Here is a 22,062-nt window from a genome sequence, read left to right as displayed (position 1 = left end):
TTTATCAAGCCTAGACTGGGCAGCGTGTTTTGATTGGTCCCTTATGAGGTGATTGCCACAGCGTCTCGTTGAACGTCTGCAAGAAGACAACCCGCAGCTGCCGGCAATATTGCAATCTCTTGGTTGTATTGCACAAAGAGCAATATCTATTTTCGAGACTCAAGAAGATGACATTGTCCGTTTTGTTGTGCGCTCACTACTACAGAAGGACTCAGTAAACAACTACCTTAATCCTCAAGCCATCAAGTTGGTTATGCTTCTTGGTTTGTGAATGTTACTTCTTTTTTACTCAGGACACAGAGAAGACAGGTTTCGAAAGTAGGGATTGGGATAGTTCAAGTAAGGTGTGCGAGCCAAAGGTAAATTTGATTTTTCTTCTTCCGCACGGGCTGTACTGTGTTATGAACTTTGATACAACATTTCTTGGTAAGTCAAGGGCTGCTTAGCTTTAAATTTCAAACTCCATACTCATGGACATCTTCTAGTTACATCAAGGGTGGGAAATTTTATGTATGAACCACTTGTTTTTGGTAGTGACGCTACGAGGTTACTCTCTTCCATCCTCTTTGCATCCATAGGTGGAGAGTTGTTGAACTTCACCAAATAACATCTTGCAACTTTTGCCTTAACGTTTCTGTCTTTATGTGCCGAAATCTGCTTAGGTACCAAGATCTCATCAAGTTCCTCATTTTCATGTGGATCTTCAATTGGCATATCCTTCGGCAGATCTCCCACAAAAGGTCTTAGAAGAGTCACATGAAACACATTATGAATCTTCCAGTTGTCTTGCAGTTTCAGCTTGTATGCAACATCGTTGATCTCGTCAATTACTTGAAAAGGCCCATTGTAGCGCAGACTGAGCTTTGGAAACGACCTTTCCTTGCCCTTCATCTTCTCTAATCTTGCCTTTTCAAATCGCAACAGAACCCAATCACCAAGTGCAAACAAGAGTTCATATATATATATATATATATATATATATATATATATATATATATATATATATTATAATAATAATAATAATAATAAAATATATATATAAGAGAGAGAGAGAGAGAGAGAGAGAGAGAGAGAGAGAGAGAGAGAGAGAGAGAGAGAGGAAATGAAATGAAATGTTATATTAATGTCTTCAACAGGCCAAAGTGACCTATGAGGTGGATCTGATACAAAGTCAGAGTAAGAGGATGACAAAAATGAAATGACAGAATGACAAAATAAAATACTATGGAAATCCTAAACTGCTAGGTGTGAACTAAGCAGCTAACTAGGATAGCTAGATCACAAGAGATTCAACATCGGTCGTTGGCGGATCTCATCAATCTCCTCCATGGTCAACACTCACTCTGGAGATAGACTTAGATGGCTGACATTTATGAGCCGTTGGTGGCTCTTTATGGTGGTACATACGAGGAGTAGCTGTTGGGTGATGATTATCATCTTCTTCATATATCGTCCAGTGTCGTCGTCTAGAGTGGTGGGTCTAGACACACAGCACGTCTGCACATCGCTACACATCTGAGCCTCGACACCCCATTATACCCGTGAGTGAGTTCTGGGCTGGAGCTGAGAGTGCTGCCACGCCAGAGTCTGTATCGGTTTTGTGAGATAGTCGAGTCATATGTTTTGGTCTACTGTTGTGTCTCTGTGTGATCAATTGTTATCTGTTGTTTTGTTTTTAGTCTGTTTTGAGTGAGATTGTCACGCACATTGCACTGAGGAGCACCCACTATAGAGAGCACGACACATTATCCGCGGTAGAGGTGCTCTCATTTTTGGCGATCACGGAGGGACCTCAACTGAAGTCTCACTCTCTGTTGAGGTATCAATCGGTTTTTACCTAGCTTCGCCTACTTTGCCTTGCACTGTGCAGCCTCCTGGTTCGCTCCTCTCTCCCCCTGGTCCAACCAGCTCTCGTCCTGGTCTAGGCCTTCCTCGTCTCTAGTCCTTCCTCGTCCCTGGTCCAGCTTGGTGGTCTAGTCACTTGCCCTGGTCTAGTAGAGTCTAGACCTGTGTTCAGCCGGATAAAGGTTTTCTTGCCCAAAGCTTGGTTGGGTTTGTGGTCGCTGCATGACACATACAAGGCGGTCATTAGAGCGTCAAAGTGCACTATTGAGTCTTCTGAAGTACTACAACAGAAGACGACCCTTGATACCTATTCGATGTCCATCAATCTCATCACCCATACCTCCACATACGACATCACCCATGCTTCCATCCGGTTCCACATCTTCCAGATCACCTTCCCCGGTAACGCTCTCTGCTATTTTTGTAGCGCGGATAATGTGTCGTGCTCTCTACAATGGGTGGTCCTCAATGCAAAGTGCGTGACAATCTCACTCAAACAGATTGAAAAAGAAAGGAAACAATAGACATCAACTGAGCTCACAAAGACACAACAGCAGACAAGAACATATGACTCGACTATCTCAAAGAACTGATACAGACTCTGGCGTGGCAGCACACTCAGCTCTAGCCCAGGACTCATAGGTACAATGGGGATGTCGAGGCTCAGATGTGCCGGGATGGTGAAGACGTGCTCTGTGTATGGACTCTCTCTAGACGACTACGTAAAAGATAATCCTGACCAAAGCGCTACTACTCATATATACAACCGTAAAGAGCCACCAACGGCTCATAAATGACAGCACCTAAGTCTATCCCCACTGGGTGGCGGTGGTGACCTGGCCACGATGTCCACTAAACCATCGTATCCTTGCCACGTGTCACTGCCCAGCGAGTCCGTCTAGTGTGAACCGACCAGACCAAAGACCAACTGTAAAGTTCAAACTGTACTAATTGTCTTGTGAAAGTGACACTGTAGCCTGCTACAGGTTGCCCGCCACAAAACCGCTTCTCATCTCGGAGAGCGGAACTGAAGAACTGAAAGATCGGCAATCTAGTGTTGGTGGTCGGATGATGGAGGAGGAGGAGGAGACTGGTAGAAAAGTGGGTAAGGAGATGGAGGCCATGTGTATGGTGGGGGTTAGTGGACATGAGGAGGGTACGATGTGGAGTGGCCACCCCATGAGCAGCAGCAGACTGAGTAGGGTGAGTAGGTGGAGCAAGTGGAAACCCAGGAAAAGACTGAGTAGATTGAGAAGGTTGAGAAGGTGGGACATGTGGAAACCTAGGAAAAGACTGAGTAGCCTGAGATGGTGGAACAGGTGGTTGGAATCCAGGGAAGCTGTAGAAGTGCTGAGGGAAAGAGGTGGACTGGGAGGGGGAGGCCATAGAGGGTCCTTGAAACTGTGATGAAGCCGATGCTGTTGGCTTAGACTCCATACTGGTAAGATTTGTTTTCTTAGTTGCTTGAGAATCCCCTGAATGGGCTTTGGAAACATGCGTCTCTATCTGTGTTGCCATAGCAGGAACTTGCGTAGAAACTGGAGCTGTAGCTGTTTGTGAAATGGCTACAGTTTGGTATTTGGCACATGAGGGACACACTGTATGTACCACAGGAAAAAGGTCCTACACTGCGGCCATATCATTTGCCTCTTTTAAGTGTATTTGTTGAGTGCGGACAATATGTTTGAGGTCCACTACCAGTTGAGTGAGAATCTTTATGCGATCTTGAGCTTGAGCAATCAACATGTCCCTATCCATCGATCGTTGAAGGTGGCTGCGCACTTCCCTTTGCATGCTGTCATAGATAGCGCGATGCAGACCATTGGTACCTTGCAATGAGATGGCTGCATCCATAATCGTCGAAATGGCTCTTCTGTCCGCATCTAAAAGTCTGTCGGCTTGAGGCGCAAAATTGGCAAACATGTCAGGTTGCCCAGGTGTAGGTGTCCCTGAGCTAGATGCCCCTGCAGTATGTGCCCCTGCACTAAGGGTAGTATGTTGTGTCGCCGACACAATTGGAGGGTGTTTTTTGGTGCCTGCAACACTACTCACAAGAGGTGGTGTAAAAGTAGAGGTGGCCACAGAAGTAGTCATGCCCACTGTTAGTGTTGCAGTATTGACGTCAGAGTTTTGACCTGTGATTCAAAGAAGGGTAGTGTTGCTAGTTGCTCAGTCGCATCTTTTTGTACTTTTGCCCTCTTGCGCAAGGTGTCTTCCCTGGGCCATTTTGGAACGGCCTTGTTCTTGTTCTTTGGCTTCATCTTGCAGGGTGAGAACAGCAGTTGCATGTGCCTTTTGCTGCATAATTTGCACTACCCAATACATAATAGGGGCTGCATAGCAATTGAACCTCTCCGCTTTCCCTTGACGTTGTTCGAAATCGCTTTGCCCTGTCCTGTAGCGCTTTAAACATCAGATGGTGAAACGGATACGGCAGGCAATGGTAGAGACAAAAAAAAGCATTGCATGTTCCTGGAGAGCCTGGAGAAGATGGAACTACTGCTCTTTCCGGTGCGCGAAGTAAAAAATATACTGTAAAATTGAATACAACTGCTGACTCCTGTGATAGTCTGCATGTGAATGCAGGAACAGTTCTTGGCACGCATTTGCAGTGTCTTCTGAGGAGAGATTCGAGAAGGTTTTGGTGGCGGGCAAAGGTGCCAGCACATTCAATATTCCCATAGCTTGTCCGATATCCTCCACTGTAAGTGTAATTCCATTTAGCTTCGGAAAAGTAAGCAAGAGGGCACTTAGCTTGGCCTGAGCCAAATTCTGGAGACCCAGGTGTATCATTTGTTGCTGAGAGAACACATCTTTGAGTGCCGGGTTTGGCGTCTGTAAATGATAAATCATTAGTAAGGGTACCTTCGAGATGGCACTAGAAGGGCGAGGCAGCTGGAGAGTGGTGACCTTGCCAGCATTGATTGATTGGGGTGAATCTTCCTCTGAAGATTCTTCTGAAAGCTGCTCTGAACTAGGAGTATAGTCTGATTTATTGTTAGAGCTATCCTCAGAGGAGGCAGAGGACTCTTTCTCCGGCTGGAGGTGCTGCTCTCGATTCCGAGTACAAACTATCTTGATAAAGTATACCGAGAATCTGCAACTGATGAATCCTTAAAAACGTGTATTCTTAAGTCCTCATTGAAACATATACCACAGTAAACCACACTCAACAATTTCTCTAACGCACACTGAGATACATGTTGCGATCACAACCAAATACATGTAGCAAGGTTAATTCAAGCTGCTATCTTCAAGTGTTATCCAGCTTATGGGTGGTAGAGGAGGATGGCCAAGGAGCATGGAGCACGGAGAGAGAACTCCTGGAGGCACACCTGGCAATGGAGAGAGGCTGGAGGCACGCTGACGATGGAGAGAGAGCCTGAAGATAGAATGCCTGGCTGAAAACTGAAAACGCTGGCAGAGAATACTCGCTGCGTTGAGTTTTATTTTTTCTTGTGTCTTAAAGCAAGGCTGATTTTTACGCTGAGCTGGCTTTAAATAAGTACGGGCTTTCAATCTATTGTAATGTGGCTTTTTATTAAAGCACCGTGGGCGAGGGCGAAGGCGACAGCAGCTTGGGCGAGAGGAAAGGGCGAGGGTGAGAGAAAGGGGATGGCGAGGGGCGAGGGCCGGGGAAGAGGGCGAGGGCGAGAGGAAAGGGAAGGCGAGGGCGAGGGCGATGGGTGAGGGGAGAGGGCTAGGATGAGGGCAGGGGGAGAGGGCGAGGGCGAGGGGTGAGGGCGAGGTGAGTTGGCGAGGGCGAGGGCGGGGGGAGAATGCGAGAGGAGAGGCGAGGGGCGAGGGGAGTTGGCTAGGGCGAGGGCAGCAAGGCGAAGGCAAGGCAATCGGGGTAGCTGTTGGGCGAACCAATTTGATGCAAGGTGAAGGAGCATGAGTGAGAGCATATCAGAAGCACCAAGCAACCAGGCTAAAGGACTAGCAAGAGCATGGAAGCTTCACAGAATGCGGAAATCAGGTAATCTAACCTCTCTGAAAGTATATAAAAACGCGAAGTAAAATTGCTAATGAACATGATACCTTCATAAATATCCAATTGAAGAACACCAAGACTTATATGCACAGCAAAGAGAACTTTGTGTCACATGAGACGCTAGAGATCAACAGAAGCTTATTCTTTGTAAGAAAGGCATCAGTCGGGTTGAGGTAGTGGGTAGGTTAAGCCCAAGACTAAAATCATACCCACCAGAGGAGGAAGGAGAGAGGTTACATAGGATACAAACCGAGAGTGAAGGAGAGAGTTTCCGAATTCTAAAATCATGCCCATGAACGTGAACACAACAGAGTCAGCAGAAGGAGAGCTGTATAAGGAGAGGGTATACGAGATAGTGACGAAAAAGAAGCAGCAGAAGGAGGGGATGTCTAAGATAGTGATACCACAAGATTTAAGGGCTCAGAGTCGGTGAGGATCACACTTGATTTTAGACCGTTGATCGTCAGCTTAAGCATGATAGCATTTGATCCTAGATCCATTGACCTTCAAGGGTGGCTCGGCCCCTTGTGGAAGAATCTCCATCACCCTGTATGGTCCTTGCCATGCTGGGACCAACTTCTTTGCTTTTTTCAGATACTTAGCTTGATAAAGTAGCACAAGTGCTCCTTATGTTATTTTCGGCTTTCGGAGATGATGATCATGCCATGCTTTGCGATGAAGCTGCTCTGCTTTCAGAGCCAGGGAAGCCAAACTTCGGCTTTCATCCAGAAGGTAAAGACGAGAGACAAATGCCGACCCCAAATCTCCATTGACACGTAGACTATCGACTCGCGGAGACTCTGAGTTGAATTTGAAGGGTGCTATTGCTTCCAAACCGAAAGCTAATTGAAATGGGGTGTGATTTGTCGTGGCTTTGGAAGAAGTTCGGTATGCCCAAAGGGTGTCGTGGATAGCTTGAGCCCAAGTCGAAGGATGAAGATGACATGCTTTCTGCAGAAGTGCTATCAGGACCTATTAGTGCTCTCTGCCTACCTGTTTGCTCTCGGCCTACCTGTTTGCTCTGTGGAGCCTTAGTCTGTTTTGCAAACTGGGATGCTTAGACTATGCAATCATACTGACATCCTGTCTATTCAAAGGCTTAAGGCGTTTGCAAGCAGTGCAATGTTTTTAACTTCACTTTTGAGGCATGTAAGGTCATGGTTGGGCAGAGCACCTGCTTCAAGAAGGACGTACAGATGTGACACCTAGTGGTTTTCTTTCAAGTTTCTTCAGTATTCCCTCTCACCGGGACGGTCAGCGGTCTTGTGGCGGGCAACCTGTAGAGCAAGCTACAGTGTCACTTTCACAGGACACAGTTAGTACAATTGGTTTGGTTGGTTCACACTGGACGGACTCTCTGGGCTGGTCACGTCACGTGGCAGGGATACGACGGTGGTTCTAGTGGACATCGTAGCTAGGTCGCCACCACCACTCAGTTTGGAGATTGGCGTAGGTGGCTGACATTTATGAGCCGTTGGTGGATCATCTTCTAGATATGTGGTCCAGCGTCGTCGTTTTGAGTAGCGAGTCTAGACACACAGCACGTCTTCACCATCCTTGCACATCTGAGCCTTGACATCCCATTGTATCTGTGAGTCTTGGGTTGGAGTTGAGTATGCTGCTACGCCAGAGTCTGTATCAGTTCTTTGAGATAGTCGGATCATATGTTGTGGTCTGCTGTGGTGTCTCTGTGAGCTTAGTTGTTGTCTATTGTTCCTTTGTTTTCAGTCTATTTTGACTGAGATTGTCACGGACATTGCACTAGGAGCACCCACTGTAGAGAGCATGACACACTATTTGCGCTACACTACTTGTAGGCAAGAAGTGAGATCAACGCATAGAGGATGGGGGTCAGGAGTTGTGGCAGTCCTTTCAGGGAGGAGGTACAACCCCTCATTCGTATTGTTCGGAGGGATGAGCATGCTAGATATATGTGGGTCAGAGTGAGAGTAGAGACAGAGAGGCCACTCTACATTGCAATATGCTATTTTGCCCCTTGCACATTTCGTTATGCATCGCCCGAGGAGGAGTCACCCTACATGATATTTGATGAGGACATATGGGAGTTCTCTAGGGATGGAGATGTCATTCTTTTTGGAGACTTCAATGCCAGGACGGGCCAATCTGAGACAGCTTTCTACGATACCTCAGAGGAAATGTTGAGAGAATTGGATGTCAGTGATATGGGATTGGCTAGGTGTTCACATGATGAAGAGCACACTGGATATGGGGGATATCTGATAGATTTGGAGACTGCACATGGATTGGCGTTTTGAATGGCCTCCACAGATTTCCAACGTTGAGTGGGTTCACTTGCTTTCTTCATAGACATGGGTTGAGCACAATGGATTATGTTTTGGCTTAGCCCAGTTTCATACCCTCTATTCAGGACTTGATAGTCCGGCCATACCTATTGGGGTAGTGGTAGATCATGCTCTCCTCACTTTACCGTCTCATTCCAGTTGAGCACAACTCTACTGACACACCTATGCATATCCGATACACTTTTACCTAGAGATTGATTCTATCTACATAGATGGTATCTACAAACGCTTATGCACAGAGGATCCGGGAAGACCTTTAGGGGAGCTCAGCTATATATTGGCATAGACACTGCGGATGGTGCAGCAGAGGCATACCCCTATATTGAGCCTCGACAGTGCTGACTTTCTGGGAGCACACTGCAAGATAGGTGGTGTGATGAGGAGTGCAGAGAGACGAGAGCCCGACTTCAGAGGGAGGTACCTCTAGTTGTCATTATTCACAGGTAGTCATGGATCGCTTCGCGACGTTTGGTACGCCGAAAGAAGAGGGTGTTTCTAGCTCGGCTAGAGCAGGATTTATATGAGTTGTTTTTGAGCCAAGAATCAGGCGAGGCATGGCGACTCTTCCATGAGCACTCCCTCCCACCGATCATCACCTCTACGGGGGTATGTGATCAATATGCATCATCTCTCTACACAGTCTCGGGGCAGCCACCTCTTTTAGATCCGCCAGAGCCATGCCCACGGACATGTGCTCTCTATACTGCCGAGATGGTAAAGAAAGCCATTGACAGGATGAAGACTAGGAGAGCATATGATCACGATGGCTTGGTAGAAGAGCATTTTATACATGCCAAAGATTTGCTTGCAGAGCTTCTAGCAGTGATGGTCAACTGTGCCATGTGCGAGGGCCTACTTGATACTTAGAGTTTGTCCACGATTGTACCTATCTTCAAGTTAGGGGACGTGGGAACTACTGCACCATCATGATTTGACACGCATTGGCACGGTTGTATGCATCCATCCTTCAGCAACAGTTGAGTAGATGGGCAGAGACAGAGGCTTCAGGAGAGGTTTCTCTCCTCTTGATCATATTTTGACACTCAGACCCATTATTGAGGAAGGGAGATCACGTGGGAGATGGCTCTATTGTGACTTCTGCAAAGCCTTCGATACAGTGCCCAAAGCTACATTGATGCGTAGACTGCAAGAGATGGGCGTTCCAAAAGAGTTGATTTGGTGGATCATTGCTCTATACAAGTCAGTAGTGGGGCATGTACGCACTCCAGAGGGGATTTTTGATTTGGTTCACTCCACTATTGGGGTGAAACAGGGCTGCCCGCTATCTCCTACGCTATTTGGCATGTATGTGGATGAGGTTGCTGACTACATCGAGAGGGATGGTGATAGAGGAGCACACTTGGAAGGGACATGGATCCCACTACTGTTATATGCTGATTTTTGACTCCTTGGAGGGGATGCAGCGTCATTCAGAGGCTTTGTACACATTTGCTCACGATAGTGGATTGTCTGTTAACATGGGGAAAACCAAGGTTATGGTGTTTAACACCACACCATAGTGGGTCAGGAGGTCAGCACCCACTTTTACATATGGCCAGGAGACGGTGGAGTATACAAATGCATACACCTATCGTGGGGTAGTCTTTAGTGAACTGGAATTTTCATTGATAGCAACTGAGTGTAGATTGACAAGAGCTTATGAGTTTGGAGAAGATGTGTTCGCAGGTTCAGTTTCAGGAACCTCGAACAAAGCTGTGGCTTATTGACACTTTCGTGGCTTTAGCTATGCTCTATGGGGTTCAGATTTGGGGGCCCTTAGTGGACCCCACTAGGGCGGATCTGGTAGCATTGATGGATGGAGATGTATGGAGAGGCTTTTAGTCTCTATGATCTGTCGGATGATTGGGGCTAAGGCCTCAGTGCCGCATGAGATTATTCTGGCTGAGCTAGCTGCCCCTCCTCTCGTAGTTGAGGCCCTTACGAAATCAGTTTCCTTCATGCACGGCTAGCACTTGAGTCATCCCGACAGCTAGCGCTACAAGGGGACACAGCATGTTGGTATGGTAGATGACATCCTGGTTTCAGTCACATGGCTTCGGCATGGATAGATTGCCGCCATTCCAGTACTCCTTGGATGCACCCTCCCTTCCTTTGACACGGATGGAGACTACTAGACTTAGATATCAGTATTTGATTCAACTAGATACCAAAAGCATATGGATACAACCGGTACTAGACTTAGATATAAGGATTTGATTCAACTAGATACCAGAAGCATATGGATACAACCGGTACAAGAGTTGGACACGAAGATGGCTTTCTATAGAGAGCATCTCCTCCAACTAACAGAGGATGGATATGTGATGAGACCGGCCTATATGGACACTCATTTATCCTATGGGATACGATGTGCTATTGGTCAGATGCTCACATCATCGTATCAGCTATAGATTGAGACTGGCAGATTTAGGAGAGTACTAGCAGAATCCTGGATATGCCAGTTCGTCATATAGAGCCAGAGACAGAGTTATATCACATTTGTCATTGTCCGGTATACTACGAGATACGAGTCCACTTGCACTCTCGATTTAGAGAGGGCTTTGGACCGTTGGCTAGAGTCATGAGATATCAGGATCAGAGATGCCTCGGGTTGTTTTTGCTAGAGCTACGCAGACACAGGGAAAGTCTCTTGAGTAGACCAGTAGTGGGAGACATTCATAGAGGGAGATCACTGACTTCTCTAGAGCAGGGACTTAGCAGCCCAATGAGCGTGCTTTGCAGCAGACTTCAGAGCCCACTTATACCAGAGGTATATTAGTGGACAATGCCACTGAGCTCGGGAGAGCTGGACGCCCATGTCTACGGGGGCGACCACGACATCGACGGAGGCTCCACCAGAGAATCAGGTCTATTCTAGCACGACATGGGAGAGGCCCAATACGATTATTTACAGAGGCGGACATTGAGCGAAGCTTTTCAGACTGATGCAATACTTTCTCGGACAACGCCTGATGTCGGGCATCCTCAGGCATGGATGATGATGATGATGATTTTTAGTGTAACGATTGAGTCTTTTAGTTTCAGTCTTTCATTGTACTTCATTTCATTTTTGTACCCAGACATTGGATTAGATCCACAAGGATTGTATCAGTTTGGTTTCATAGATCATTTTGGCCTTTTGAAGACGTTTAATATAACATTTCATTTCATTTCATTTCATTTTCTCAGTTTTGTTCAATTCTTTCAGTTTCTCTGGAGTGTGTTGCATTAGATTCTCGGCTTGGAGTGTCCAAGTCTATTACACATACTAAATCCATGTAGCTGAAACCATGATGTGATCTGTGCATACCAACAAGAAGGGTCTTCCTATGAGGCAAGCTGTCGAGAAGACTCGAAAGCTAGGGGAGTATATCTATCTTTGGGGAGATCCCAAATACTGTGTATAAAAGGGACGGATCTGGTAAGTGCCTCTATGACCAGCGGGGGAGCAGCAAGCTTTGCACAAATTATGTTGTGCGATACAGAGGCCTTGGCCCTCATCATCCGGGAAATCATAGAGAGAAATTGAATTGAAATGAAATGTTTTATTAATGTCTTCAAAAGGCCAAAATGACCTATGAGACCAATCTATCACAAAATGGTGAAGCTAAATGACCTTTGAGACCAATCTGTCACAAAAGAGAGAGAGAGGCAGTGGGGTCGTGATCAGAATATGTATATCAAGAGGAGAGTGCTCAACACTGTATGACAGCAGGAGAGATGAGAGGAGACATTCTGAAAATGAATTTGATGGTATGGTCTCTAAATGATGAATGTACAATGGTCAACCTGTGTTTTTGTATTAGAAGATAAGGAGTAATGATAAGAGTAAGTTTTCTGAGATGACCACAAATAATCACATGAGTCTTCCGAGGGCTATAGACTGAATAGAGCTGTCATTGCAATTTGCGACTCTCTGAGAACTAAGTTCTGGTCATTACAACTCAGAGGCAGGAGGAACGATTCTACAAAATAAGTTGTTTCTGGCAACTAAAAACTACACAAATGAAGAAGCAAGGGCTTAGTGGATGGTTCGGATTGCTTGTTCACAATGGAGGATTATATTACAAAGATTCCCAAGGTATCATAGAGGTTGTTTCTGTTTATCCTGAACTATGCTCCAGTAAAGAGAAAAAATTATCTATAGATGTTTGGCCCATTGTGTCAAATGTAGTAGCCAAGGCAATTCCTGAGTGCAAACAAAAGTGGCCTTTCTTTTTTGGTGGTGATTGTGAGGGAGAGGTGGGGTAAGGATGAAGTTGACAGCTGAGTAGATATTATTTAGTTGGCTTTTGCATGGCTCAGTCACAGGAGGGCTCATTCTGCTGAACAAGTCCACATCCTGAGTATGAGTATGCAAAGTAAGAAACACGAGAGCCTGATTGGACAGCCCTTTTCTAAGACTTAGCTGTGCTGGTGCATTTGGAAATGTTTGATTTGTTTGGGGGGTGCTTGCAGTCTCCTACTTTTCTGGTTGTTATGATATTTAAAAACATGTAGGAATCTATGGCACTGCCAACAAACTGGAGCCTGCTGGTTGTTCACATAAGTTTATTTTTGCAGATTTTTGGCTTGAAAACCCTTGTAAAAAGTTTTCTTCCATTGAAGCACCATCCAAGGAGACGCTTGAGAGGACTTCTTAACCTGCTATCCAAAATTCTTCCAGTGGGGGAAATTGCGGACACCATAAGATCAAGGTAATCTGGCATCTACAGGTTCTCGAACCTTTACCATTTCTAATCTTGTAAGTGGCTTCACATTGCTCCACCAGTTTAGAATGCTTAGCAAGGATGGATTTGACTGTGCAACATGAATATTCTGAAAAGACTGTCACAGTCATACCAAAAGGATCCTATGGTGACTGACCTTTCGGGAAAATAGCCCTGCATTTTTTCTTACAAGGTTCTTAAGCCAGTTGATTATCGTTACCGATAATCGTTAGTCTGTTGCATTAAATATGTAGTCTTATGTATTTAATATAGGGCCCTGGTTGTTTTTGCAGCGAGAATGACAAAGCACATTTGCGCCTTGCATCTGTGAAAGGATTGCTACGTCTTGCGAGGCGTTGGGATGCTCAAATCCCGGAACCAATATTCCATCTTTGTGTAATGATGGCACAGGTAGGCTTTGGAAAGGAGGAACGTTAAGCTCCCAACCTTGGCATTTACAAGCTAACGACTTTCATGATGAGAGTGGATTTTGTAGGATTCATGCATCAATGTCAGACGAGGCTTTTTAAAGAAGATACATCAGTATCTGAAGGATCGTACCCTGAGCCATAAGTATGCAAGTGCTTTCGCTTTATTTGCTATGGAAACTTCGAAGGAAATATTATCAGAAGTAATTTGCCAACTTTGACCTACATATAGACTTCAACCTTTGACCCAGATGGATTTGAATTGTGATATCTTTTTAAATTCTGATGTGCAGGCCAAGCACCACTTAAATGACTTCATAGAGATTGCTCGCCTTGAAGCTAGGACACAGCAGAAGTCTGCTGCTTCTGGCACATCCATCATTGCACACAGTCCTGAGTATGTTATCACCTATCTGGTCCATGTCCTTGCATACCATCCTTCCTTTCCCGACTTGAAGTCAGACAATGTAGATTTGTATGAACCTCTTTACAGGTAGGATTATGTTAATGCAAGGTAACATTCTTTCTTCTTCCAATTTTATATGTTTGTTTTATGTTGTTTTTTGGGGTAATGACAGATTTTTGCTATTCTTTCTTCGCCCTTTGGTTCATCTCGACAATGATGATACTTTCAAAGGTGGTCCTGAAAATGTACCCGCATTATTGGCCATCTTTCGAACAATAAAAAAGGCAGAGGATGCATTGGAGGGAAACAGGACAGCTGTAAGATTCCTGGTAGTCAGGCTTTATGATGTGTTTTATGCAATTAGATAAGCAACTGTGCAGTTTGTGCTTGGTATGCCTCTACACACTTGTGATTGCTGCAAGTGGAAGTTATGTTCATGTGTGTAGGCTTAGCTACAGGCACAATCCCATTCAATTGGTTACAGATCTTTAATTGCTGAAGCAGCACATAATCTGGAGAAGTTGGCTTCTACTTTTAACAGGAAAACTATTCTATCAGCCAGTGCAATACAACAGACCTTAGTGTTCTAAAAGCATGACAAACATTTCCAGACGCCCGCAAACCTGGTAGGCTCCTGCATCATCCCCCACCCACCCACCCACCCACCCACCCACCCCACCCACCCACTCGCAAAGAAGAAAAAACCTAAAAAAAAACGTACTCCCGCACATACAAATATAGTCTGGGTTATCCTTCTCCAGGCAAGAAGTACCAGAAATGAATACATGGCTCATTGATTGAGAGCATATATATTCAATGCCTTAAAAGGTATACAGACAAAGAAATGGCATCCCTATGGAACTATCTTGCTTGCTTATATGGTGCAACTTATACGTTCATGCCCTACAATTCAAGTGCATTGAACATATGCTTACCACCCACAATGATACACCCTCAAGAGTATTTCAACACCCATCCAGGTACTTTGGTGATATCCCAATACCAATCCAACGTTTTTCGCCCAAGAACACCCTATCTACCCCCCTCAACTCTCCATTGAACACCAATAAGGGAGTACCATTACATTCCACCAGCTTGAGGTTACTATTGAAGATGGAACACTTGTCAAGAAATCAGCACAAAAAGGACATATCCTCCCTTGTATACCCATAAGGTACATCAAAAGGAGCAGCAATAGATCCACTCGTAAGGTAATACTATCTCATCTATTTTGTAATTCAGAGTACAAGTATGCAACAAAAGACATCAAACAACTTGTAGAGGCTTTTTGCACAAATCCAAACTCTTGGGATTGATCAAAAGCTGCATGTGAAGTGTCGACCATCTAATTACACAACGGCCCCTTTAGCCCTTATCGCCGCTTAAGGACGGTTCCCACGGTTGGCCATGACCCCTAGCCGAGTGTAGTGTGCGCATGACCCTAGACTTAAGGATACATGACATTCTTCTCCCTTAAGACGAATTTTTGTCCTCAAAAATTTGATTGGAAGGAACGATCCTAAAGTGACAGAACCTTTTCCGAAGAATGCTTACTCGCTCCCATGGTGAACTCTTTTCAGCACAATCTCTCCATGTAACTAAACACTCTTTATAAATTGTATTCCTTGTTCCTTTTTCTCTAGTGTCTAGTATTTTCTTTGGCTCATGTGGAAGAGATTGAGTATCTATGAGTTCCACTATCTGATCATCTTGAACACAGAACGTCGGAGTTCCGAGCGAAGACGCGTTGGCGCCCAAAGACTGGCGCTCCTTTCGGTATTTCTTTACTATTGATTCAAGTGGGTACAATTTCTGATGGAACCAACTCTTCAAGCTCTGCATCCAGATGCCTTGAAGACTGGCCCGTAGGGCAGTTGTAAAAAGTACAAGGGATGCTCGTAAGCAGAGCCCCAAAAGCATCATATCCAAAAGCACGTATTGCTAAGAGCACTTGCACCAAAAAGCTGGCACTGAAACTGCCCAAATCAGTAGCGCAAAAAGCGAAAATCCATACAACAGTGCCACATAAGTAGCAACAACAAATATCGTGAAAATTCCGTACGGTGGTGCCACGTCAGCAGTTTGTGTAAATTGCAGGGATCCGTACAATCACCGCGTCATCAGCTTGCCACATTATCAGCTTGTCTCTTAGAGAAGAGTAGTCGTCGTCGATTACATCTGCAAAACAACTTATCTTTTCTCTAGGGTTTAGGCCCCTTGACTGCAATCCGCAAAACACTGTGAAGTTAGTCTCTCGACCCGAAGGTTAATTAGATGTCTTAGTGCTACGAAGATGATCATGGATGCAAATACCACATAGAGAGAACCGTACAATTGTTGCGTCATCAACTTGCCACGTCTTCAACTTGTCACATACCCCTCTCTTAGAGAAGAGTAGTTGTCACGATTACATCTGCAAAACAACTTCATCTTTTCTCTAGGGTTTAGGCCCCTTGGCCGCAATCCGCAAAACATAGTGAAGTTAGTCTTCGACCCGAAGGTCAATTAGATGTCTTAGTGCTACGCAAATGATCATGAATGAAAATACCACATAGAGAGAACTATTCACGGCACGGAAGACTGTGGCTTTTGACCAAGAAATTAGCAATGGACCACCTTCCTAGGGAGAGTGAATCTGTGACTGGCCAACGAATGCATGGATCAAATACAGACCTCTCATTTACAAGCTTTTGCAACTCAAGATGGTTGACAAACAACAATAGTGCTCTTTGTTTTCATCGAACACTTCTATGAATTCATTTACCATTTATCGGAAGTGTATGGACTACTTGGATTTGCATGTCTTTACGACCCTTGTCACCTTATCTTTTTCATCATCTTTCTCCTTTTATTCGTAGGACAATTCCATTGAGAGTGGTTAGGTGACAAACAACTAAAAGCACAAGTTTTCTTTTTTGGCCTTTGCGAAGCCCTGTTGGTTCAATCGAAGTCGAAGCCCTGGTGCAACTCTCTTTATAAACAATGGTTTACCCTCCTTATTAAATGGAAATCTTCTTTTTTTTTAGTGATACCCTCGTATCTGTGGACTGGGGCTCTGTCTGAGTGGGATTAGAAGCTGTCAAGCGAGTATTCTCTTCATAGATAGATTTGTTCAAATCTAATAACTTTCTCCAATGTTTTTGGTGCACTTCTTTTTACCTCTCGCTGGAAATGTCTATCTAATCCCTTTATAAACCCTCTTGTTTTGTGAAAGTCGTCTATTCTATGAAGCCTAAGGATTATTTCTGTGTACTTTGCAATGTAAGCAAAGCAAAGGCCTACCCCATTGCATAGCCTTATCCCAATCCTCCCAGTTTCGTTCTGGCTCATTCTCGGGGAGAAATTGTTTCACAAAAATGCTCTCAAATTCATCCCAATCCCCTGGAATCTTTCCTAATGCCTTGAGGCTCATCCACCACTTGTAGGCCTTTGGCCTCAATGATAGACTAGCCTCAAGGGTTTGGTACGTAGGTGGGGTAACGTTTAGTCGGTGAAGGACTCGCCAAAAGTAAAGATAGCATCTTTGTTTCTATCCTTTTCTTCACCATTAAATTGAGGAGGTTTCATATCTTTGAGGACGTGGTTGTCTCTAGGTCTTGATTGAGTATCAAGAGAAGGTATAGTAGTGTCTTTATACATGGTTCCATTGTCTCAGAGGTGGTATGTTTGGATCATGTGACACCGGCTGGTTTTCCTTTTGCAGGTACTCATTTAATTAGTCATCCGGTCTTTGAGACCATCTAGAGCAGCCAGGATAGTCTGCAATTGTAGTTCTTTGTTTTCTACCCTATGTACTATCATCTCATGCTGCTCACAGGATGGTCTTGATTGGTGTTGGTTCCCGATGCTTTTTGGTTTTGATCCTTTTCCATTCTTGTAAATTTCAAAGTGAAGCTCACTTTAAACTTTGAAAAAGACGGGAAAAGTAAGGTAAAAGGCTATGCACAAGTATACTAAACACTCCTTGTGGTGTGCGAGAGATGGCTTTGATGGAGAGTGCTGATGACGACCCAAAGTCTTCGGACAATTGCACAAAACGTCCAATAATTGCGGATCTCATACGGGTGCGTATAAGGTCTGCAATACATTTGCTTTGGTTTGGTTACTATGAGACCTTGATCGCGACCATAGAGTGTTAATTGCCTTCGACCATAGAGTGTTGATCAGCTGGTTACTCTCGGCACTTAAAGCATAAGTACATCATCTAATAGTTGAAATTCCTGCCTCCAGTCTTTGACCAAGCGTGGGAAATGTGCCTTGCTATAGCATACAAGCATAAAGTATAATATGTGTGCAATATCGCAGGTGATGGCACCGGGCGCAGAGCTGTAGGAATGCAAGTGTCCGCTAAAGCGAGCCTGAGAAGGGAAAGAAGAATGCAAAAGGAATGGTTGAAAGGATGCATCGACAAGAATGTGAGCTAGTGTGGAGGGTATCTTGTTTGTTGATCAGACTGAACGTTCATGATGGTTTTGTGACGTGGGGGGCAGTTTGGGGGACATCCTATTGTTGCAAGTCCTCTAGGCCTATAAAAGCAACTAGCGGACCATGCCGCGCCACCTCCCACCATAGAGAGAGGGGTCACCTTACAATAGGCTGTGGAGATCAAGGGCTGCGGACGTCCACGTGTGCCTGCACATAGAGCACCACAGCTACATTAGAGGGAGATTGAGAATATCTAGACACACTACTACAGAGCTAGGGAGGAGCGACTGGCCTAGCTAGGCCTTTGCCAATCCTAGCACCATACAACACGTGCTCTGCACCCCATACCTGCCATGTGTTATGTACTACACCCAGCTTTTGGCACTGAGGGAGCTATTTTTTTTGTTTCTTTGCATTCTCATGCTTCTACATTACCTTGCACGTATAGGATTGCATCTCTTCCTAGTAGTAGATTTCCCTGCCTCCCTCACCATGCATCACCCCCCTCATCCCCCTAACTCCTTGACAGTATTTTGTTTATTTTGTACCTTTCGTCCTTTCATGGATACACAGAGGACGTCCACACCATGTACTTCGACTTGTCTCATTGGCTGATTCGGACATAGAATCTCTTTCCCCCCCCTCCCCCCAAACACCCGCTGTTGTGTAGCTGCGTATATTCTTCTTTCACAATATCATTGCTAAAACCCTTCATTTGTATAGTGTACAGGTGTAATTCTTCAATAATTAATGTCAAATGTTCTGTTTGTTTGTTGTAACAGAACTTGCACATCATTTGTGACATCGGCATTATCATTACAAAAGAGCTTGGAAGTAGTAGCTTGTATTCTGATGACTACCCAGGACAAATACCATTGCCGAGCTCATTGTACCAATTGAAATCCGATGATGCTGATGATGTTGAAAAGGTAGATGTCCGTATTGATAATATTAAGATGTTAGTCATGGTAGGTAAGAAATTTCAGGATTTTCTGTTTTTCAATGCATAAAGTAAATTAGAATTTAAGTTTTCCAATGGCCTTGGTGAATGCTGCAGGTAGATGGAAGTGACCTTCCTGTATGCCTTAAAGATGACGACATCCTTTCTCACTTGTGGCATAAAAGCTCTCGAAATGGGCAGGTAGATCTCATGCTCTTAAATGCTGTCATTGTTAGAGCAGTAATGTATATTGTTTTCTTGCGGTTTGTGTCAAAGATAACTGCAGCATGAGAAAAGTATGAATTTGTGTTGTTGTAATTTTTACACTTGCTGGTGGACATTGGGGCAATCTTGTGTGTTTGTAGCTCTAGTCTGTTGTGCGGTGCAAATTCCTAGGTTACCCATACTTTTCCTTTGAGGTGATTGGGTAGCACCTCCCCTCTCTGCATTTTTGCGTACACTGTCGGACTAAATTACACTCCTCCAACTAAAAAACAGAACCAAAGAGTTTGCTGAGTTCAGATATGGAAGGAAAACAAGGAAAGTGGGCAGTCTGTAGAGGAGGGAAAGCTGTTAGGAGAGATTTCAAGAGTCCACCCCCTACATCAAAGACCTAGACTTAAATCTGCTACACTTGTATGCACATGGTGATCTTTCTACCAATGTAACATTAAGTTCTCATGAGTCATGAGAGCTCTGAGGTTAGGTTTTTGCACTTGCACTCATATCTTTTTCCATACGTGCATGTTTCACCATGTAAATGTTTGCAAACTTTATGACTATGCATCATTATGATTTAGGATTTCATACTCTAGCTTTGGCATATCAAGGATGGTTTAAATTTTAAGCCCAAAACTACCAACCATAGAATTTGTTTTACCCTAAACCGGCAAAATTATCCCTCTTTTTTTGTTCTAAAGTATGATTGTTTGAAGATATGATAATTCCATGCGTCTTGTCATATTTCCCTTCTCTTTTTAAGTGTCATATGAAATCTGACGTATGGTATTTTTGAGGGGTCTGAATCATACTTTTTCATTACTTTCATACCCATGTATGTATGCCGTATGATGGGCATATGACAAAACTATGGTTGCATTTTTCATTTTCGTGATGCCCGAAGTGGAATGTAACCAAAGATGTATCTGATTTTTCCTATAGGTCAGCTTGGGCCTCGACAGGACCTCAATAGATTATCTCTCTTTCTTTTCGCTCTCAGAGCCTAGTTTTTCTCCTTTTTCATACTTTATATCCTTTTATGCTGAAACAAGTGAGTCACCTGACAAGGATCACTGCAACAACAACGAACTCAACTGAAAACAACAAACTAAACTTGGAATAACACTATAGACGAGAGGTATAGAGTGGTGGAGTTCCACTCTCAGAGATACTGGCCCTTCAACTAGACATGCCCAAAAGCAATGTCCCAATGTAGAAGCAACCATGTCCGTACACTGCCACATCAGCACTTAAGGGACTGCTGTCAATTGCAACACGATTTTCTGGTTGATTTGGGTCTCTCTCTTCCCCTGCTCGTGCTCATATGCTTTTGTCTGGTTGGGTTCAACCATGCTATGTGATCATTTTGTAACATGTAACGCTCTCCCCCACCCCCCCGCCGCTGCGCGTGGCCTTTGCACGCGCCAAACAAAAAAGAAGAATAGCCGCCCTTGATTACGCTTTGAATACAAAGAGCACGACTAATCAACAGACAATGACTACATGTGAATTACCATCCACACAAGACAATTTACTCACAAAGCATGCACTAGCATGTCCACACTGCATTTTGGATAACAATCATTAATCAGATCGTCTACAGTGACGACTCATATCTCAACCTACACTGGATTTCAGATAGTGTTCCACGTTCACATTATCATCTTGGTCTGCAGGGGACTTCAGATGTCACATTAGACCCGCACCAGATGTATCAATCTAGTCATCACATTCAAGCCACACTGTCCTTTATACGGAGGTCTTTGATGTACTAGCAGGTGGTTTCTGTTGAGACAGAAGGTTGCAGCTATTCTTCTCATAGAAGTTGTTTGGCTGAATACTGACAGTCGCAGCATGCTATGACTATGCTAAAAAGACAGTTATAGGACTTTTGTTTAGAATCCTGTTGATCTGTTGTAAAGAGTGGATTGGCTCTTCTCTATGCTGTAGACAATGCTCCAGACTTAACAACTGAATAGCAAATAGCTCTATTGACAAGATCTTTTCACGGAGGGCTATGTGCCAAGTTATCTCCCTCCATCCAAACATCGAGGAAGCCCATTGGCTGCTAAATCAAATAAGGATTTCCCGGCTACTGGACCGCCTATGAAACACGTGTCGGATTGACCACCCGACCATAGCCACCATCTGACATCACCGCATAGCTGGGGTCATGATCTGAGAACGTTGGCACACACTTGTATAATTGTGGCATGACACCTGCCTCACACCGTCAAGGTGACCTCGTGCACACTTAGCACACTCAGCCTCGTGGGCTGATCACTGGCAGAAGTTGTCCTTTACAAATGAAACCTTGGCCTCTTTTTCTAAAAGTGATTGGCCACATTGGCATGGTTCACGTGATGTTTGCCTGGACCTTGGACACCCATAGCGATGGTGTCATAGACTAGGTCCCCTCTCTTGTGTTGTGTTAATAATGTTTTGTTTTATCTAGTTTTGTTTCGTAGCAAACAAAGTGATTTAGTTTATTTGTTTGTTTGCTTTTGTTTTTCTTTTCTTTTCTTGTGTCCATTGCTTTTATAGTTTTATGAGTGCTTTATTCCCTCTGATAATTCTGAGTTCAGACTATTCTGAACTTATGAAGGTATATATAGGTCCCCTCTCTTGTGTTGGGGACATAACATTCGTCCTCCTGAAAGAACCATTGATGTCCCATCAATGAAGTGGGAATATTGAGCTTTCATAGCTCTAGTTTATTCTCAAGTAGCAAACCTTTGAGATTGACCCTTCCATTTAATTAAATACTCATTA

General features: G+C 44.3%; 1 protein-coding gene across 7 annotated transcripts in view; it reads left to right on the top strand.

The window, feature by feature from the left end:
• Positions 1-22,062, top strand: part of LOC147460250 (sister chromatid cohesion protein PDS5 homolog A-like) — a 189,986-nt gene that overhangs the window by 129,671 nt on the left and 38,253 nt on the right. For 5 of the 7 annotated variants that reach the window (XR_015187952.1, XM_086511335.1, XM_086511334.1 and 2 more), the window contains 10 exons: positions 62-214; positions 294-359; positions 12,727-12,860; positions 13,166-13,283; positions 13,369-13,503; positions 13,594-13,793; positions 13,879-14,035; positions 17,687-17,770; positions 18,914-19,060; positions 19,189-19,272. Coding sequence is in view for 6 of the 7 variants with exons in the window: in XM_086511335.1 (XP_086367461.1) it covers positions 62-214; positions 294-359; positions 12,727-12,860; positions 13,166-13,283; positions 13,369-13,503; positions 13,594-13,793; positions 13,879-14,035; positions 17,687-17,770; positions 18,914-19,060; positions 19,189-19,272 (1,278 nt within the window). In the remaining variant the exon portion in view is untranslated. The remainder of the gene's footprint in view (positions 1-61; positions 215-293; positions 360-12,726; positions 12,861-13,165; positions 13,284-13,368; positions 13,504-13,593; positions 13,794-13,878; positions 14,036-17,686; positions 17,771-18,913; positions 19,061-19,188; positions 19,273-22,062) is intronic. The other 2 variants (XM_086511336.1, XM_086511337.1) reach the window with 2 other exon arrangements.

The sequence above is a fragment of the Adiantum capillus-veneris genome, chromosome 4 (genome assembly GCF_014529385.1).
Source record: "Adiantum capillus-veneris isolate H3 chromosome 4, ASM1452938v2, whole genome shotgun sequence".
Classification (NCBI taxonomy): Eukaryota; Viridiplantae; Streptophyta; class Polypodiopsida; order Polypodiales; family Pteridaceae; genus Adiantum; species Adiantum capillus-veneris.
This window is presented reverse-complemented; position numbering and strand designations above follow the sequence as displayed.